This window comes from Mesocricetus auratus, unplaced genomic scaffold (assembly GCF_017639785.1).
Source record: "Mesocricetus auratus isolate SY011 unplaced genomic scaffold, BCM_Maur_2.0 Super-Scaffold_2245, whole genome shotgun sequence".
NCBI lineage: Eukaryota > Metazoa > Chordata > Mammalia > Rodentia > Cricetidae > Mesocricetus > Mesocricetus auratus.
In genome coordinates, this window is record NW_024429180.1 from 51,099,363 (window position 1) to 51,118,331 (window position 18,969).

Genomic DNA, 18,969 nt, shown 5'->3' on the forward strand with positions numbered 1-18,969 from the left:
GGAGTGGGTCAGCGGATGAGGGCTGGTAATGGGAACTTTGCTGTCTTAACACAGGGGCTCACAGAAGGTCAATGGAGTCATGTGCTCTGAGGGCCTGTCTCTCCCCTGGGACCCACTGTGGGATAACCCCTTCTCAGTTAGGAGGGATGGTGTCTCTGCAGAAAGGACTCTCAGGGGATGGTGCTTTTTGGAAAGAGGAACTTCATGATTCGAAATGAAGCAGAAAAGGTGTGAGTGTGTGTGTGGGGGGGAGGGGCAGTGGAGAAGGCAGTTAGGGAGAAAAATGAGGAGACAGAAAAGAAAGTGGGAGGGACCATGGCTAGTTCTTAGCTCCTGCTTTTGCTTTATTCATGAGGCAGACGCCGATTCTTTCCCTTCATCCTCATAAGAAAAAGCCTAGGTTTTAGAGAGGTGGCAGGCTTTGAACTCTCATCTCAGCCTCAGCCCCAAACTGTTAGGCCTTTAGTCTCTTCCATCCCAGAGAAGACTGGGAAGTACATCTTTGACTTCTTTTTGTCTTTTTTTCTGCTGTATGTATCCAGTCAAGCAGGATTCAAGGAAGCAGCTAATGACTCTCGAGCGCTCAGAACTCTAGCTCTTGGTGGGATTAGTGCCCTATTCCTTGAGCAGCTCAGGTGTGGGTTTAATGCCTTTGTAGGAAATAAGTCTTTGGGAACAGAGGGCTTGATGCAGGGTCTCACTGTGTAGCCCAAATTAGACTTGAACTCTTCATCCTCCTGCCTCAGCCTGCTACTGAGCACTGTCTGTGATTAGAAGTGTGAGTTCACAACTGCCTGTAATTCCATTCATCATCCTATTAACACCAACCACTTCATCAGAGACTCCATAAATCCTTGTTCAAGATGGAATGTGCTAAATACTCTACCGGTCCTATTTGTGAAGTGGGGGGGGGTGTCGCTAATTACCAGTGTGGAGTATGAGGGTTGGGAGACCCAGAAACAGCACAACAGGGAACCACTATGAATCCCAGGTTGGGGGCAGGGGCAGGGTGGGGTAGGAGTCATTCCGACACAATCTCAAGAGGTAATAACCCCATTAATTGAGAGGTAATGATCCTTGGCATTTTCATCTTCAAAGCCAGGAACAAACTGTAATTAATGCTCCCACCACCCGGGGGCAGGGTGGGGTGTAGGGAACCTTGAGCTACTGCTACTCAGGGAAACTGAGGTACTGGCAGAAAATCTTTAGGAAAGAGGAGTGGAGTCCACCAGCCCTTCAGGGGTCTTTCAGGAGCTTGGAACACATCAGAGCACTGCCCTCTCCAAACCCTGGCAGTCTGGAGAGAGTCGGGGAGAAGCCAAGGTCATGTGTGTGTGTGTGTGTGTTGGATGGGAGAAGCTGAAGAACCTACAGAGGCCTCGCCACAGGTGGTAGCAGGGTAACTGGGTTTGCTGGTGTCTCAGCCTCAGGATATTCGGCTCAGGCTGTGCCCAGTATCCCAGAGCACAGTCTGGGATGCTCCAGGGATGCACCCTGCAGTCCCCAGCGTGTGCTCCCGCCTCTGTAGAGCGCAGAGCAGAGGGAGAGGACGTGGAAGTCCTTCGCGCCCAGATGCAGGCAGGCTCCCGCCAGGCACATTCAGACTGACTCATCAGGCGACTCCGAAATGCCTCCCGGTTTCTTCATCTCAGTCTGGCTACCCCAAGCCCAGAGGGAGTTTTTCATTAGCATGATTATCCTGTTAAAAGCTGGTAAATCTCACTCAGAGACCGAGGCCGGGAGCAGCCTCTGAACTGCAGCCTGAGTTCATAGATCTCCAGCTGCCGGCCAGTGGCGCCACTCCATGTCTTCTGTGACCAGTTCAAGCCCAGATGTCCGGGTACCCGGGGCAAGACACTCAGGCTTTGTGCGGTCTCAGGGGTGCTATCCCTGTCCAAGTGCTCACCCGCAGGGCATACAGCCAGGTTCTGTTTTACTGGACATGACCCTCTGCAGGGCATGGGGTGGGTTTTTACAGCCTTACACCCCAGTCAGCCTTCTTGGAGGGAATGCTACAGGGATGCCTTGCCCACCCGATTTCCTCCTCCCCCCTACCCACACATTTGTGCAGTCCCTTGATAAATGTGCCCCTTCAACACATGCTCCACCAGGGCTGAAGGGTGACTTCTCAATTTGTGCAGATTCCCATTGCACCCCTACTTTTTCCTGGCCACACACCATCCCCATCCCCCTGGCAGGAGCATCTGGTGTTTAGTAGGCCGTTGCCCCCCCTCTTTTGAGTTAACAGTCTTCAGGGGGTAATAGTGTAGTTTTAATGATCTCCCATCATTCCCACCCTTTCCCCAACATTTGGCTATTATTTATTGTGAACCCACTGCACAATTGCACATCAGGCCTTGAGTAAGGCACTGAGGACAGTAGGTCAGGTTTTTGCAGAGGGGAAATGTAGGTCCCAGGAGGCTCCAGGGTGGGCAGAGAGAGTAAACAAACACAGGTGATTTGGTGGTGAGGAGTATGGGGAAAAAACTACGAGCGGGTGAAGAGTAGTGAGGCCTATCTTGGCAGTCACTCTTTGATCCTTGCCTTTGAAGGTATGGCTTGGTCTGCTGGACTACCCATCAAAGTACTGATTTCCAATATATGGGCCTCACCAGATGCTCTGAAAAATTCCATGTCAGGATCTTTAGTATTTATCTTTTAATCTCACCAGGGGCTAGTGAGATGACTCATCTGCTGGGTGACTGCTGCTAAGCCTAACAACCCGAGTTGGACCCTGAGTCAACCGACCCTGAAAGTTGTCCATGCTCCTGCCAGGACACATGCACATTCACACGTGTGTGTGCACACAAGTACATCGGGGACAGTCAGCTCCTGAAAGCAGGTGTTGCTTGGCCCCTCCTCCTCTGGATTAGCTTCTTGCTCTCCCACCAGTGTTGTGAGGACAGGGTCGTTTTCATGGGGTATAATGGGGTAGCAGATCACTGGTGACGGTGGCTTTGGGTGCCCAAGCCCCAAATCTTGGGTTCATACTTCTTTCTTGCACAAACTGTTCTTTTTGGGGGTGGGGTGGAGAAGGTTCTTCTAGACCCCAAGTGAAAGAAAAAGTGGTCATGATGGAAACTCAAACAAATTCTTCCCCATTGCCCTACTTCCCTCCCGTGGTCACACTTCCGGCTGCCACCACAGGGTATTTTAGGCTCAAAAACAAAGCATCAGATCTATCTGAGCAACTTTTGTTCCATCGGAGTAGAAGTGGAGGGGCCTGTGGCCGCCCTGGGCTAGGCCACTTCCCCAGGGAACTGACGCGTTTCCCCTTCTCTGCCAAGGTCCAATTTAGCAACTTAGTCTGGCCAATTTTGGCTTCTCTCTTCCCTGACTGGGCAGGACACAGGCAAGGGGCCAGAGGTAGGGCTGCTAGAAGGATGGGCATGTGTCTGGATGCCTTCCTCATGAACTTTAAGGGAAGGCCGGGTTCCCTTCTTATAGCACCTCCCCGGCTCTTCCTTCCCCGGTTTCACACAAGAAACCTCCACTGCAGTCACCAAAACTCCACTTGCAGCAGCAGGCGATTGCAAAGTGAGATTTGTGGCTAGGTCATGTCTGGTCCTTAGTCTCCTACAAACGGAGGTGTTTTTCTGTGTTAGTGGTGGGCTGAGACGTGATCAGGCTGTGAGTGAGAGCATGCTGAGGTTTACAAATGCAACTTATCTAGAATGTCTAGAAAGAGGTTGGTGGGGTCCATACCCCGTTATGTCTATTGGGTGCGTATACCATGTGGTTTTGTGTGGGTTGCTGTGTTGAAAGAATGTGTGTGCAGGTTGCATTCAGTAGAGGTGTGTTGTAAATGTGGATGGATGCTCATGCTTGGGTATGTGTGGATGGGCAGGACACGGCTGGAAAGAAGCCAAAGACTCTTGGATTCCTGACAACTGAGGCCAGTGTCCATCCATTTGGCCAAAGGCTAGGTTGTAGATCAGTGGTTCTCAACCCGTGGGTCACAAATCAGATATCCTACATATCAGATATTTATATTACCATTCATAACGGTAGCAAATTTACAGTTGTGAAGTGGTAACTAAATAATGTTATGGTTAATGGGGTTACCACAGCATGAGGGACTGTATTAAAGGGTTGCAGCATTAGGAAGGTTGTAGATGCTGCTGTGGATGTTACTTATGTGTGGATCAAGGCTTGGAGGGCACTTGATCAGGTAAGTTTGCTGTAGTACCTGACGGGGATAAGCCACTATTGGTGCCTTGATCTCTACCCTGCTGTCTCAAGTCTCCTGCCCCGTCCCTACAGACTGCAACATTCCTCTCTGCATGGATGCCCCTGTCTTGTGAGCCCGTCCTTGACTGCTCTCTTCTGAGGCTGCAGCTCTTGACTGGCTTAACAGTCACACAACTGGGTTGGGCAGTGACTTTGCCACCGGTACGCCATGGGTTTTCCTAGGGCACATGCAAGGCTGTCTCTGTTCCTGTGGGTGGGAGGGGTCTTGGGAAACAGAAAGCATGTAGGCCTTGCAGGCTGCTACTCAGGCCCTACAGGACGCACCCTTCCCTGCGTTCAGTGAGACTGAATGTGAAAGTGGGAACCCAGGGCAGCTGGGGTCCCTCCTGATGGCCTCTGTCTCGTTCCTTTTAACCCACTGCTCCTGACTTAGGGTTCTAGCTAATGATTCTGTGTGTTGCCCTGGGTCCCTGAAGTGACTATGAGGCTCCCCCTGCTTGGGTTTTGCCTAGCTGGCATCTGAAATAGATGTTGCTTGTGGGAGATCCCAGGGTCATCAAAGGCCAAGAGAGGGTGGCTGACTTGCCCAGGCAAACAGAGCAGTGAGTGGCTGAGATGAGCAGCCCACCAACAGCTCCTTTGCAGCAGAGCATATGTGGCTGTGCCCTTTTCATTCCCTTTTCTATTCCTGATTCTTTGCTGGTCTCAGAAGGGGAGAGATGGGCCAGCGCATACACAAGTGTGTGCGTGTGTGCATGTATGCATGCGTGTGTGCACGTACGCGCGTGCGTGCGTGTGTACAGGTACACATCTCATGTGTCTCTTAGCAGTTATTGGGGGGGCAGAGGTAAAAGTTAATTACCAGAGGAGAAAATGTGTTCTGGAATTGTCTCAGGTTTTATTAAGAAGGCTAAGAGAGTGGGGTAAGGTCCTAGAGGTGGGTGGCTCTGCACACCATTCCTTTAAAGTAGATTAGACACCTGGAGAGGCTGGGGAGGGGGATATTCTGAGTGAAGGGTCTTTATCTTTACCGGAAAATGCTTGCTAGTTGCTAAGGAACTGGGTGTCTTTCCTGATCTAAGCCTCCCAATGTTTTCTTAGTTTGGGAGGGGGATACTGGGCTGGGGCTCAAGCTCCCTAGCTAGGTGGCCTTCTCCCTGGGTTGCCGAGGCTCTTACGGGTCTGATAGGAAGGACTCTCATCTGGAGGAGGCTGCTCCTTGGCCTGAGCCTCGTTGCTTGTTTCAGTTGAGCTGGGGAGAGCAGGTGAAGTGGAAGAGGTGAAGAGGAGGAAAACAAGTATTTGTTGAGTAGCCTGCATGCCAGACACTTCGTTCCAGTGTCCGCCCTGCTATCTCATTTAACGTCGTAACCCATCCTACAAGGGAGTCATTTATCCCTCCCCCAGCTTTTCATTGTATTCTTTATTGCATTTGAAACAATTAAGCTGCTCAAGGACCCTAGATTGCCATGTGGCAGACATCCATTTAGGTCTTGGAGGGGGTGGGTTTTCTTTCTATTTTCTGGCTACTTAGCCCCCATCATCACCATTGCCATCACTGTCATCAGCAACACTGTCCCCGTCACCTTCACCACCATCACTGCCACCTCTGTTGTCACCTACTGCTCGAGCTCTCGTAGGTAGGTGGCTTTCCATCCTTTTCCATTTGTCTACCTTTTCGAGAAGTAGCTACCACACAGGTGTATGTGGGGAAATACAGAAGGGAGATTCAGTTAATTGATGGTGGAGTGGTGAAACACTTGCCTTTGACAGGTGGGGGGTGGTGACACAGTCTTTGTCTGTGTCAGCCCGTTTGCCTTGAGTACTCTGGGGCCCTAGCTTTCTTCACAAAGGACTGGGAGGGCTAGCAGCCTTTTTCCTTTGGTTCAGTCAAGTTCCTGAGTGGATAAAAGACCCAGGCTTTATTTTATATTGCCTAGAGAGTAAAATTAGAGTCCTGTCTCCCTCTGGATACTGTGATGAGAGGCAGTGTAGATCGGGGTGTGAACACAGCAGTGTGGATCAGGGTGTGAACACAGCAGTGTGGACCGGGGTGTGAACACAGCAGTGTAGACCGGGGTGTGAACACAGCAGTGTGGACCGGGGTGTGAACACAGCAGTGTGGACCGGGGTGTGAACACAGCAGTGTGGATCAGGGTGGGAATACAGTAGATGAAACGTTACGTGTAAAACATTTGGTGTCTAGTGCATGGTATGCAGCAAGTTCAATAAGTAGCAAACATATGATGATGATGATAATGCTTTTTTTATTTAAAGATGTCAGTTCTCTTTAGTGTGTAAAGGATCACACTGTGTTCCCTCCCTTATATATTGTGTGGCAATCTGCACACTTTTGTTTTCTTTTGGTGGAGCTAGTGAGGCCCCCAGAGTTCTGCAGGTAAAAAGCTGAGTCAAGATTAGGTGCCCCCACAGGTTGCCCTCCTGGGCTTGAGGTTTTTGCCCCACCTCTGGGCCTTCCCCTGTGGTTCTGGCAGGGCTGGCTTTAGCCTAGGGCCTGGGCCAACTGTGTTTTTCACTTTTTAGGACCTGAAGAGTGGGGGTCCCTCGTGGGGCTGAACTCCAAGCCTAAAATTCTTGGGCAAGAAAGAAGGGGTGAAAAAAGGGAAAGAATGCAAGCTGATAATTTCCTCGAAGGATAAACATCCGATTTTTCCCTTACCCCAAAAATAAACATGCTAGCCACAAGGAATTAAAAGCAGAAGAGGGAGGATGTCTCAATTTGGGGTTGTTCTAGCAAGCCAACCTTCTATTTATCCTAGTCCTGGGCACCACTCGGAACTGCCAATTACGCTCTGCACCTGGCATGGTAAGGGTTATGGAGAGAGAGTCCCAGGGAACATGGTACCCAAAAGTCCCTTTTGTGGCCGTCTCCCATGACACTGCAAATGGAAACTTCCTTTGTTTCTTATTTTAGCGCTGCTTACAGACTTGCCTGGTGGGGTAAAGGGAGCGGGAGGTGCCTTTTGCCCTGGGCTGGCATCTGAATTTGCTCCTATTCTTTTGGGCAGGAATCTGAACCTAGTGATGGAAGGGGCAACATTCTTCCAAGGCACAGAGTCAGTACCCTGCCCCGTCGCATTCCTCAGATCCCATCAACTGAAAATTAACTAATGAGTTAAGACTGTGTTCCACGGGGTGAAGGGTCAGCTGAGGCCCCTCTACCTTGCAGCTATCGTGGGGCATTGCCTCTAAGAGGGTAATAACCGCATGCCTAGCTTCATCCTGGCCCTTTCATCTGGAGATCTCAAAGCACATTGTACATGAGTCACCAGTGGTGCTGTGTCTCAGCCGAGGTCTCCACATCCTCTCGGAGGGAAACTGGTCGAGGGGGTCTTGAGGGGAGTAGAGAGGACTAGGGTGGCGGTAAAGCAGCTGGAGAGCTATGGTTCCTGCTGCACACGAGAGGAACAGGAATGCATTTCCGGGGGTCCTCGGGCAGCAAAGCCAAGAAGCATACAAGGAAATCCAAGGACCTTAGATGATGAAAATCCTTTTCCCATGAACACCCTCCTCATGGATTCTTGTCGCCCCATCTGATTTCTGTCACCTGTCTTTCTCTAATCTACTTATCATTCCATAATTTCTTATTGTTTATAAGGGATTCAATTCAAAATTATAGCATGACTATAAGGACTGGCCTGGCCTTTGTCTACCTATCCAGCCAATGTCTTTCTTGCGTGTGTCATTCCAGCTACTTCATTGGACTTTCATTTTTGGGAAGATGCCACATGTGTTCCTCCCAGCAGCTTGGGGAAGCTCCGAGGAACGCTCTGCCTCCATTTCTAGTCACTGAATTAATCTCTACCCCACATTCCAGCTCCAGCTTCAAACACCAGCTTCTTCCACAAGGCTTGGCCTCTTGCGCTCCTCCCAGAAACTAGGCCCCCTTTACAGCCTCATAACACTATCAAAGTTTGCTATAACTTGATTGTGATTATCTAATGATTAACACCCCCTCCCACCCCAGATTGTGAAGATCCACAAGAGTAGCAAACATCCACCCCCCCCTTTCTGTCCTGGGTCTAGCATGGAACAGGTACCAGCCAAATTCCCTAAATGAAGGCTGTTGGCTGTTAGAACTGGAAAGGTACATGGTCAAAACCCCAATTTCCACCAACACTTCTTCCTTCCTCACTGCCAAAGCTGGGGATGGTGGGCTATAGGGAGGATGAATGATTTGGCAGCTCAGGCCCTGGGACCTGGTCTCCTGCCTGTCAGCCTGACTCACTTGCATTTGTAAGGAATCCTCAAACCTAGGACTAGACACTGGTCCCGTCTTTCTTGTTGGTTTTCTTTTCTTCTCTCCTTCTTTCCCTATGCCTCTTTCTTCTTCTTACTACTTCTTCTTCCGTGTGTGCATGTTCGTGTGTGTGTGCATATGCGTGCGCGTGCATATACGCATGTGTTTGTGCATGAATGTGAGGTCAGAGGAAAATCTCAAGCATTGTTGTTCCTCAGGCACAGTCAACATTTTGTTTAAGATAGAGCTGTATCCCGCCCCCCTCGCCTGCTTGCTTTCTCTCTCTCTCCCACTCCCACTACCTGGTTTTTCTGTGTAACCCTGGCTGGCTTTCCTGGAACTCACTCTGTAGGCAAGTCTATCCTAGAAATTTGCCTGCCTCTGCCTCCTGAGTGCTGGGATTAAAGGTATTGGCCTGGATAGTGGCCAAGTAGCCTAGGCAACTGGCTAGTGGGCTTTGGGAAATGTTTGCCTGATTCTTATTTTTCCCATCACTGGGCTTTTGACATGGGTTCTGGATATCCCAACACACTTCTTAATGCTTGCAAGGCAAGCTCTTTATTGACCAAGCCATCTCCTTAGCCTTTCCCTTGTTAATTTTCAAAGGAATACAGGTTAGGAAGCAAATTGCTAATCCCTGGGTGACTTTTCTTTTCTTTTCTTTTTAATTTGGAAGATTCCAAGAGGAGATTCTGACCCAAGACTATTTGTAGTAGATTACATGACATGGGCACACATCTGGAAGGTAAAGTCGGCAGCTCAGTGAACCGTTATCTTTCACTGAATTTGCCTTTGGCTTCATTCATGCGTCTAAAAAATTGTGGTATGTGGCCATCGAATTCAGTCATGAACTGGGTACTTGCTTCGTGACTCTGCAGCCTGTGGTCCTGCAGAAACTTTTCCAGTTTCCAAAAACCTAGAAAGACAGACAGACCACAGAGAGACAGTAAGAGATAACCATAGACTTTAGATGGCCTGGCAGGGAGAGGCAATTTCTGAGTGGACAGGGCTACCCTTTGTCCCTGAGCTAGGGAGTACATATTGCATGGGGGAATCTTCTGGGTCATAGCTTTAGGAAAGTCTGGATGTTTGTAGAACCTCTCACACATGATAGAGTTAGATGTCTGCTTGCTAGAGGGTGATGGTGACATGTTGCAGAGAGTTAAAGCCACCTTAGGCTTCCTTCCCAAGAGTCTTCTATTTAATATACATTGCTGCCTCCTCACCCCAAGTATAGAGAGTCATCATCAGATGAATGTTGGTCTTCCCACCCCCTCTTCTTGAAGGTCTTCTGATGACAGAGGTGTGGATATGTCTCATCACATCCTGCTCACCCTAGCTGTTGGGGCCGAGATTGGTGGGAGCCTACTGCTGTTCTTACAACTCCCCTCCACCCAGAGCATCAAGTACCCCACAACACACAGCTCCTCCTTGAGGTGAAGGAGAAGGGCCGCCCTTAGATCCTCTGTGGGGATCAAGTATGGGAGACATGTCCCTTGCTTAGGGCTGGAGAGTCCTCGTCAATGCCTAGGTCAGAGGCTTCTGAGGGGGCATCAACCCAACGAGGTGTGCCTCCTGTGATGAGAGGAGAGGGGTCTTGTGGCAGGGAAATAAGTGTACAGCTCCAGACATGGAAGGAAGTTGAGGGAAGTGGTTGGAAGTATGTTCCAGTCTTTCTTTTCCAAATCCTGAGCTTCAAGCACCTTGGCTGGAGGGTTGCCAGGAGAGTTAAGGAAGCACTGGTAGGTTTGGATTTCAGGTAACAAGTAATTTGCTGTAGCTTCCCCACCTATTTCATGGAGTATTCTTACGCTAATTTTTTTATTTTCCTGTTTATTTGGATAACTGTAATTCACATGTGTCCTACAGTGTTTTATTATTTTAGGGGAGAGGTTAACTCAAGAAATCTTTCTAGGGTGGGAGAAACACCCAAAGAAGGCCTCACCCAGAAGACCAGACAGGCAGTGACCAACATGCCATGGTCTGTGGAGACCAGTTGTCACTGAGATCCACTGGAAGAGTGCCAGCGTGAGGCTGGCAACCCAGAAGTCCCTGCACAGTCTCACCTTAGAGTCATAGGCCACTAGTGGTCCCCAGCTATATCCACAACTGCTTTTATGAGGATGATATGAAGTTCACCCATGTTTCTTTCTCAACTTACCTCCCCACCCCCTACCAGGTAAGGTTCATGTTTCAAAGATCTTCTGAAGGACCAGGACATTTTTTGTAATACCAACTCCCCAAAGCTATAATGACGACAATGCCAACAGTAAGATGAGAACACATCCCTGTAGTGTTTCCTAGAAGCCAGGTGTTATCACAGGAGCACCACGTACATTACTTCATGCCACTTCTAATGTGGAGGACTGTGACTATTCTGGTTCACAGATGGGATTGAGCCGGAGGTGGGGGCAGGATGGGGGTACAAAGTCTTTCAAGGTTCCTTCAAGACTACTTAATAACTGCATGTTTGACTCAGTCTCAAGGTCTGTAGAGTTAGAGCTTATGCTTCTTGGGAAGGTGGCTGAGATGCTGCCAGCTTGGCCCATGGATAGGTTCTGGCTACACCGGGCAACTGCATGATGTGGCTTTGTGTCATTGTTCTTTTGTGTACATTGTGTGGTAAGAACCCCTGTACCCCAGGGGCTAGGCTGACTAGAAAGAAATTTTAGTAATCTGACCCTTGAAAAGCACATGCAGGTGTGTCTCTGTGTGAATGGGCATGTGTGTGCGCGCGCGAGCCCCAGAGAGGGGATCTTAGGTGAAGTAGTGTGTGGTAGTTACAAGGGGACAAGGTAGCTTTCTCCTTTCCTCACTGAGTATGACAGGAAGGAGCCTGGGTGGCAATGAGGGAATTGAAACCCATCACGAGATGAGAGCAAGCTGGTGGAAAGAAATCCCCTATGTCCCGAGAGAGAGGGGCCTGGCTCCCCTTGATCAGAGCTGGCCAAACCTGACTAGGCAGCTGTCTTTTGTGCAAACTTAGAGTGTCCTGAGGTAGTTAGGCTCCTTCTGGCCATATTTCTAACAGCCTTGTGGTTCTCAGCAACTTGGGCAGCAGCTCCTCAAAGCCAGGACCCAGACTAGTCTCCTGCTGTCTCTTCCTTTGGCTCAGCAGGGACTCCTTACACACCCCCACTAGTTTCCTGCCACAGAAGGCAGGAGGAACTGACCCAGAGTATGCTCTAGAAGGAAGAGGGGTGAGTCAGGCCCTCAGGGGCATGTGGAGAGAAATGGAGAGCTGTGGCTTCTGTGGTCACTGCTCAGAGGAAAGCCCCTTCCTGTGTGGCACTGCTCTGTCTTCTGGCTGCAGGAAGAGGGCGGGACCACTGCTCTGGTAGCTGGCCATCAGGATTCTTCTTGGGACAAGGCAGGGTGGTGAGTGAGGCCTCTGGTGTTTATGTCCTGAGCTGCCTGGAGGGAGCCTCGCAGAGGCTGGAGCTCCTGCAGCAGAGCCACGCAGATCATATGCAGTCTGGTCTCTGCACAACCCTAGGGCACGCCTTTCATCCTACACAAGCAGTCGGAGCAGCTTTGCTGAGGAGGCCACTGCTTCTGCTAAGAGCTGATGGAGAAGAGGTTGGCCAAGGTGCTGATGTTTACTTGGTTGTGGAAGGGGGTGAGGGGAAGCACGCTATCTAAAGCCTGGAGGAATTTGAACCACACTATATGCCTAACCTCATACTAGACACTAAGATTAGGAGAGATGGAAGATCCTCTCTTCAGCATCCAGGAGAGTTTTATTCCCAGGGAATGCCATGGCCAGCAGGTTTGGAATGACCTTGGTGGTAGATGTTGATGGGCACTTTCTCCATTATAGGTCTCAAGTCCATGGCTTTTGCAATTTGGGAGTGGCATCTGTGTGCCCACATATCATTTGCAGGCTTCAGGGGAATGAGAGGGGCAGTTCATCACCTAGAGTTTGTCCACTCCGAGTGGAGTGAGTCTCTGTGCTTGCCCCATTTATGTAACATGGGGAAGGCCTCCCTGGATCTCTCACAGGCATAGGTGGTGGGGGCTGCTTTATCTCCTTATCTAGCTTCATTCCTGACCTCAGTGAGTTTCTGATATTAGATAATTAACATCGGATTAAAATAAACCAGTCCCGGTCAGGGAGGCCTTGTCCAGTAACACAGCTTTGTAACCAGCTCCTCACTGATGCTTACAGTCTTTGTAGCAATCCCACTTTCAGATTTCCAGTAATCATAGGTGAAAGAGTTTTCATCTGACTTTCCATGTGGTCCTTTCAACTTTGGGATGTGGGGTCGGGAGGCTGAGGGGGGCAGCCCCCCACTCAGGTAAGGTAGAGAACGAAAAGACGAGGTTCTTAGTTGTTGACCTTGGCCTCCTGCCCTAGGCAGCCCATACAGGGACCTGGACATCTGGCTCTTAGCTGCCTGATTCCCCAAGGCAAGTGACTTGTATCTGACCGAGGTGTCTAGCCCCTTGCCTGGCCTGGGCCTTGCTCTATTCTCCCTTTTGGGAGAGCAGGGGACGGTGGCTCTGAAGAAAACAACACAAATTCAAGTCCAAACTAATAACTACCCCATAGAGAGCCCGGCTCAGGTCTGTAATTTGTTTGGCTCGCCAGGGCTGGATGCAGCGATAGAAGTGCTGATGCCTTCTGCAGAGATTAATGATGTCCCGGCAGTGGTAGGCGGGAGGCCTGAGCCTTTTATTTTTTGTGCCATTAAATGACATCCAGAGACTTTCGCTCAGGAGCTGAAAAGCCCTCGTTCCATCACATCCAATTACTTCTGGAGAAGTATTTGCTGAGTGGCTGATCCTGCCGGCTTGAGAGGCTTTGGGATAGAGGGACCACTGGGACCTGGGACTTTGGTTCATATGGGCAGGAGGGAAGCTGGGCAGGGCCCATTGCTGTGAGGAGCTGTCTCTTCCCTCTGTAGAAGAGAACCCAGGAGAGCTGGAGAATGAGGGGATTTCTCACTGCTCAGCCAGGGGGTACTGGGGCCTCCTTCTGTCTTGTAGCCAAGGGCAGTGATGGAGAGGGGAGAGAGACTAAGGAATTCAATGGCCAGGTTAATGTTTACCAGTTCCTGTATTGGGTGGTAGCAATGACTGGCTGGGATTTGGGAGTTATCTGTTCTCTATGATCTATGTGTTCCTTTTTGCTTTGAATGGTCAGTGTTTAGCCTGGCCGGTGCACATTTCTCCAAGAGATCTACCTTCAGCCTACAGAAATCTCAGGTAGTCCCTGGACTGGGTATCTGAGTGTGTGCTGCCAAGATGTTCCCCGCTGGGTGCCTGCCAGGAACCCAAAGGTACCAAGCTCTGCCAGGTGGGTGGGGCCCTACAAAGGCAAGAGAGAGATGTCTGCCACATAAGCCCACAGTGGGAAGTGATCAGGGGCTAGGCCCTGGGGGATTCTGGGGCCAGGCCAAGTGAACCACTGTGGGAGGTCATGGGGGGTTGGGCTGAGCTCTTTTGCAGTGGGGCCTGTATGTGTGTGTTTGTGTCTGTCTGTGTGTATGTGCTGGAGGGTAGTAGTTTGAGGGTGGGTCTGTTCTACAGATGTGACCTCCCTTTTCTGGAGCCTCTTCCCTTCATGCTCCCCAGCTCCCTCTGAGATTTACCTTTTGCCTACAGGCCGATGGGTCCCTCCTAGCCTTGTTCCTGAATGTCACCACCACTTTTGCTTTGGGGCTCTGTTGCTTTCATGCCTGTGGCCTCACAGTGGCCCTGTCTCACTCACCCAGAGAGCTCTGCAGGTGTTCAGATCCATAAGCAAGACTTAGAAGCCATTGTATGGCAGGCCCATACCTGTTCCTCCTCATTGACCCTAGAGTACAGATGTCTGTGCGCTGGGGAGCCCTTTATAGCTGTCTAGCTTCAAGCCTTAACCATTCCTGCTTGCCGCTTTCATCCCATTTTGCAACAAGTGAACTTTCCCACTGAATGTCCCTGGGTTATTGACTTTCACAGTGGTCCCATCCTGGACTTGTGACCTTTGAGTGGTTTCTGGAGCAAGTGGTAGCAGGCCATCTGTCATATTATAGAACCTGGATCATGAAACCCACAGAAATTCCACAAATCCCAGCCAGGTGTCGTTACTACCAAATGACTGTCAAGTCCTACCTCTACTCTCTTCTATGTCCCCCCCTCCCACACAAAAGGAGCATGAGGCTGGCTTGTGACAACCAAGGGTCAGTGGCTTAGATGCAGCATAGTGCAGGAGTTTGAGGCCTAGTCAAAGGCAAGAAGGTGATATTGCATAAGATGATCACTTTCAGGCTTCGGACAAGATACAGTTGCTTCCTGTCTGTCCCTGAAATCTGGTGATCTGGTTGGGGAGAGCAGTGTTGAGTGAGTTGGTTCCAGTGTCAAGAGCCATCTGCCAGGAGAAGGTTTGGCCTGCTGTTAGCTGTAGATCTTTTGTTTCTCATGGACTTCAAATTTCCTCAGTCATTCAGGGGATGTCAGCCACTGTCCTGCCTCCTGACATGGTGGGGGCTAAGGAAAATGTCACCGAGTTCAAGGCGGGTGGCAGAAAGGCAGCCCTGCTGGCCTGGGGTTGGACAGGGAGGATGTGGATGTAGGGATTGTCATTTGAGGGCATAAGCATTCAGAGAGGTGGCTGCCTTTTCAGGTGTTGAAGGATGTTAACATGGTGTCTGTGTGAACGTGGGGGTGTGAGAACATACAGATCTGTGTGTGAATGGCCTATACATGTGTGTCTGTGGGTGTGACACACACACACACACACACACACACAGTGACTGAGAGGCCACCATAGGCTTGGCGAAGTGACAGATAATCAAAGGGAGGACCTCTTCTCTCCAGGAATCTCTAGTGCCATGGTGGACAAGAGTAGAGCAGTATTTACCAGCAGTATTTACCAACACTGAAGAAACCCAGGCAGATGCCTGAGCATAACAGAACGTTAGGGACGCTGGCACAGCGATGGGGACACTAACAGGAGTGGGGGCAAAGCTGAGTTGAGAGGGGACAGCCCTGGACTACAATGGTACACGCTGAGGAATAGTCCAGATGGGGGAAGGGGACAGTTGGCCCATCTAGATGGGCAGACAGGGATGGGTGAATCAGTTGTTCTGGCAACCTGTGAGACTCCTAGGAAGCTGTACATTGTGTGCGTAGGGCCTGCTATGGGATCGGTTAATTCCTTCGGATTATGGAAGTGGATATACCAAGGCAAAGGATGCTGCTAGGAAAACATACGGGGAAACCATAGAGAATCATGCTTGTGCGCACGTGTGTGCGTGTGTGTGTATGTGTGTGTGTGCGTGCGTGCGTGCGTGTGTGTGCGTGTGTGTGTGGGGGGGTAGGTAGGTAGGTAGGTAGGACAGGACCATCCACCAGGAAGCAGAGAGTGAAAGTCCAGTACCTCCTAGGCTAGAGTTATCTCTAGCTCAAAGTGTGGGCAAAGCATGGCCTTTGGGATGATGTCAGTGAAATATAACAGAGGTAGTGGCTTCGGGGGGGGGGGCTAACGATACTTGATATATTTGCATACCTTCTCCAGAGCATTTTGTGTGCTCCAGTACTCAGGCTACGCCAGGGTGACACCCACATCCAAGGGAACAGAGACTTGCAGTTTTCTTTTGCCATGTCAGCACTGGGCGCCATGTTGGGCACAACTTAGCATGAGACATTGTCCCGGGAACTCAGAGGGCATTGGGCAGTCATGACAGGAGGGGCTGTGGCACAGGGGTGGCATCATGGCACCACAGGACTTCCTAACTAGATCAGAGTAGGTTGAACCCCCCTAGGTCCTCCCTGTGGAAACCCCCCACTCTGAAATGTCTGGAGTTGCCCCCTTCAGTCAAGTCTTGTCAACACTCTCATTCATGTGGCAGAACTCAGGAAGTCAGTTCCAGGTCATTCCACTGTAGAATAATCGATTCCATTGTCACGAGAGGGGATCAAGGCATGGGGTGTGAGGTGCGAGGTCACACCCTGATTGAGAGAGCTTGAATGTTGAGATGTCCTTATTCTCTGAGGACATGTATTTGTCCTGAGGAGGGTTTCACCCTCTTTGCTTTGAACAATGCCACCTACCACTCGTTTCCAGTCGTGGCAGGTTCAATGACGACTCATTGCCACATTCAGCCTGTCACATACAAATGAGTCCCGAAGAGGACAAGGCCCTGCACAGGGATAAAACGCAACTGGCTCTACATTTATTTGTTTATTCCAAAGTGAACTGGACCCTGCGTCACAGTGGGGACCTTTAGGTCACTTTAGTTTCAAAACTGCTTTGCAAACGTTTCTTATAATTGTCTAGCTAATTGACTCAGCCAGCTTTCTTTTTAGATGTCCCTTTGCCTAACTCCTATAACTTCTTCACCTTTCCCCTTCAGCCTGTTCACCCTGGGGGATACAGCACCTGATTCTAGCATACCTACATCTCTCATAGCTCTAATCCTATGGACAGAAAACGAGATCAAGGCAAGTCCTGGGGCTTGTGTTCATTGGCAGGGCCCTATGCCCTGACCTGAGTGTTGGTTTTGCCTCGGGCTCTGTGAGTTCCTGAGCACTGTCAGTGCAGAGTGTACCAGGCTCTCAATACTCTAAGTTATGCAAGGACCACAACAGTTTCTGCTTTTGTAATCGCCCTGGGTCCATCTCTGTTGGCCTCTCGCTCGCTGCCTCACATCAGCACACCTCCGGTGTCCTCGTGCCCCCGTCTCTCTGATTATTTGGATTGCTTGTTTCTACAGAGCCACTTCACGAGCTACCTGTCCCACAGACAGTCTCTACTAGCTTCTTGTGGTTTACCCACGATTGCCACATTTCTGGTGGTCTTGCCTCTGTTTGTTCCTATTTTCTTTATTTTAAAATTTTTTCTCTTTCTTTTTTTATTTTTAATTATTTATTTAAGACAAGGTTTCTCTGTGTAACAGCTCTGGTTGTGCTGGAACTTGCTCTGTAGACCAGGCTAGCCTCAAGCTCAGAGATCTGCCTGCTTCTGCCTCCTGAGTGCTGGGATTAAAGGTGTGCGCCACCTCTCAACTTGCTTCCTGTTTTCTTATTTGAAAACAACGACAACGACAACTTTGCATCTTTAGTTTCCACAATCAAGGGCTCCCTCTTCCTTCACTCAAGAGTTCAGATTTGCTTCTGTGGGGCCCAGTCTCTCTTCCACTCCTCCATGAAGCCCCAGGGCAAGAAATCTGTGGACTGCACGCCAATGAGCACCTCATCATTCTGAAGTGGAAACTGAGGCACTGAGAGAATTACCACCAGCTAGAAAGTTGAAGCAAGATTTCCTCACCCCACAGTTAAACACTTTTCATTCTCTACCTGGGAGAAGAGGGGTGCTGTTCTGGAGAGAAATAGACCCCAGGAAGGGACGAGATCTACCCCCGGTCCACATGATATTATTGTGTCCTCCGTGTCAGAACAATGCAGTTAAGGACTTAATTATAAGCTGTTCTGCACTGTTATTTAATCAGTTCCAAACTAGACTGTCAGCTCCCTTAGGGCAGGGAAAATCCTGTGGACTCTGGGACTGTTTCCTCTCGGCACAAGGCTAGGCACAAAGGCGTGGAAGGTAGCCTCCATGGTGGGACCATGACCTTCTTTAGCAAAGAAAACTCTAGGGCCTTATTCTGCTCAGATGCAGGCACGTAACAAGTGTGAGTGGGCACACGTAATGAAAGTGATTTCAGGCCTCATGGATTTGCAGTTTTCTTGCCTTGCTGTCTGTCCTAGGAGTTGGGGTGGGCAGCCTCTGCCGCGTACCTGAGCCTCTGTCTCATGGATGCTAGGCTAAGTCACATCTCTGGAGCCTTGTCTCAGCACGGCAGGGCAGCAATGTCTTGGGCACACACTGCCCCCTTCCTCTCTGGCCCCTGTCACTGTTCTTCCTGGCATCCTCTAACGCGCCTCCTTCACTTCCATCCTGTCATAAGAAAGCCAGCGTCTCACTGTGAGCCTGTTTGTTCTGAGCGTTTTCCTGGCTGAGGCACCAGCATTGGGATCCTGGAGTCTGAGGTATGGCACTGAGGCACTGCTTTATTCTACAAGAATCACATAGAATGGGTGATAACCGGGTAGAGGACATTAGTTCCTGGCACCCTGCAGCTACACAGCCTAGGTAGCTTCCTGTCATTTTGATGAACTGGGTACCCAGGAAGCTGGGGAAACACGAGACTTGTTTTGGTCTGGTCAGGACGCATTCTTTTCTCCCTTTCTTCCCGCTTGATACCAAGACTTAAAAGTGTGGCCTTGTCAGAGCTGTTTAAACAGACATGCATGCTGGCAAGGGGTTGGAGGCACCTGGGAGGGTTCATGAGTGGAAAAGTGACACTGTCTTGGCTCCAGGGGCTGAGTCCTCCGTGACTGAAGGCCTCTGCTCGGCACACATCTGAAGGCCTTGCTTCACCAGCGTGCCAGCCTCGTTCTGGGCTTCAGCTCTTTACCTCTGGAGCCTCAGGCACAGGGGATGTGACAATACCTGTGCCGGTTTCCCAGTGGGTGGAAGTTACTTGGGGTCACCGGGGGAGGGGAAACGGCTGCCCACATCTGCCTTCCCA

The 18,969-nt window shown here is 50.2% G+C and overlaps 1 protein-coding gene and 1 long non-coding RNA gene across 5 annotated transcripts in view; one reads left to right on the forward strand and one right to left on the reverse strand.

Annotated features, from left to right (window-relative positions):
- The window catches only part of LOC121136551, a 76,711-nt gene that overhangs the window by 7,065 nt on the left and 50,677 nt on the right, over window positions 1–18,969 (forward strand). The gene's annotated exons all lie outside the window — the stretch shown is intronic.
- Window positions 9,095–18,969, reverse strand: part of Pebp4 (phosphatidylethanolamine binding protein 4) — a 209,698-nt gene continuing 199,823 nt past the window's right edge. The window contains exon 8 of the mRNA XM_040737036.1: window positions 9,095–9,368. Coding sequence (XP_040592970.1) covers window positions 9,223–9,368 — 146 coding nt within the window. The 3' untranslated portion in view covers window positions 9,095–9,222. The remainder of the gene's footprint in view (window positions 9,369–18,969) is intronic.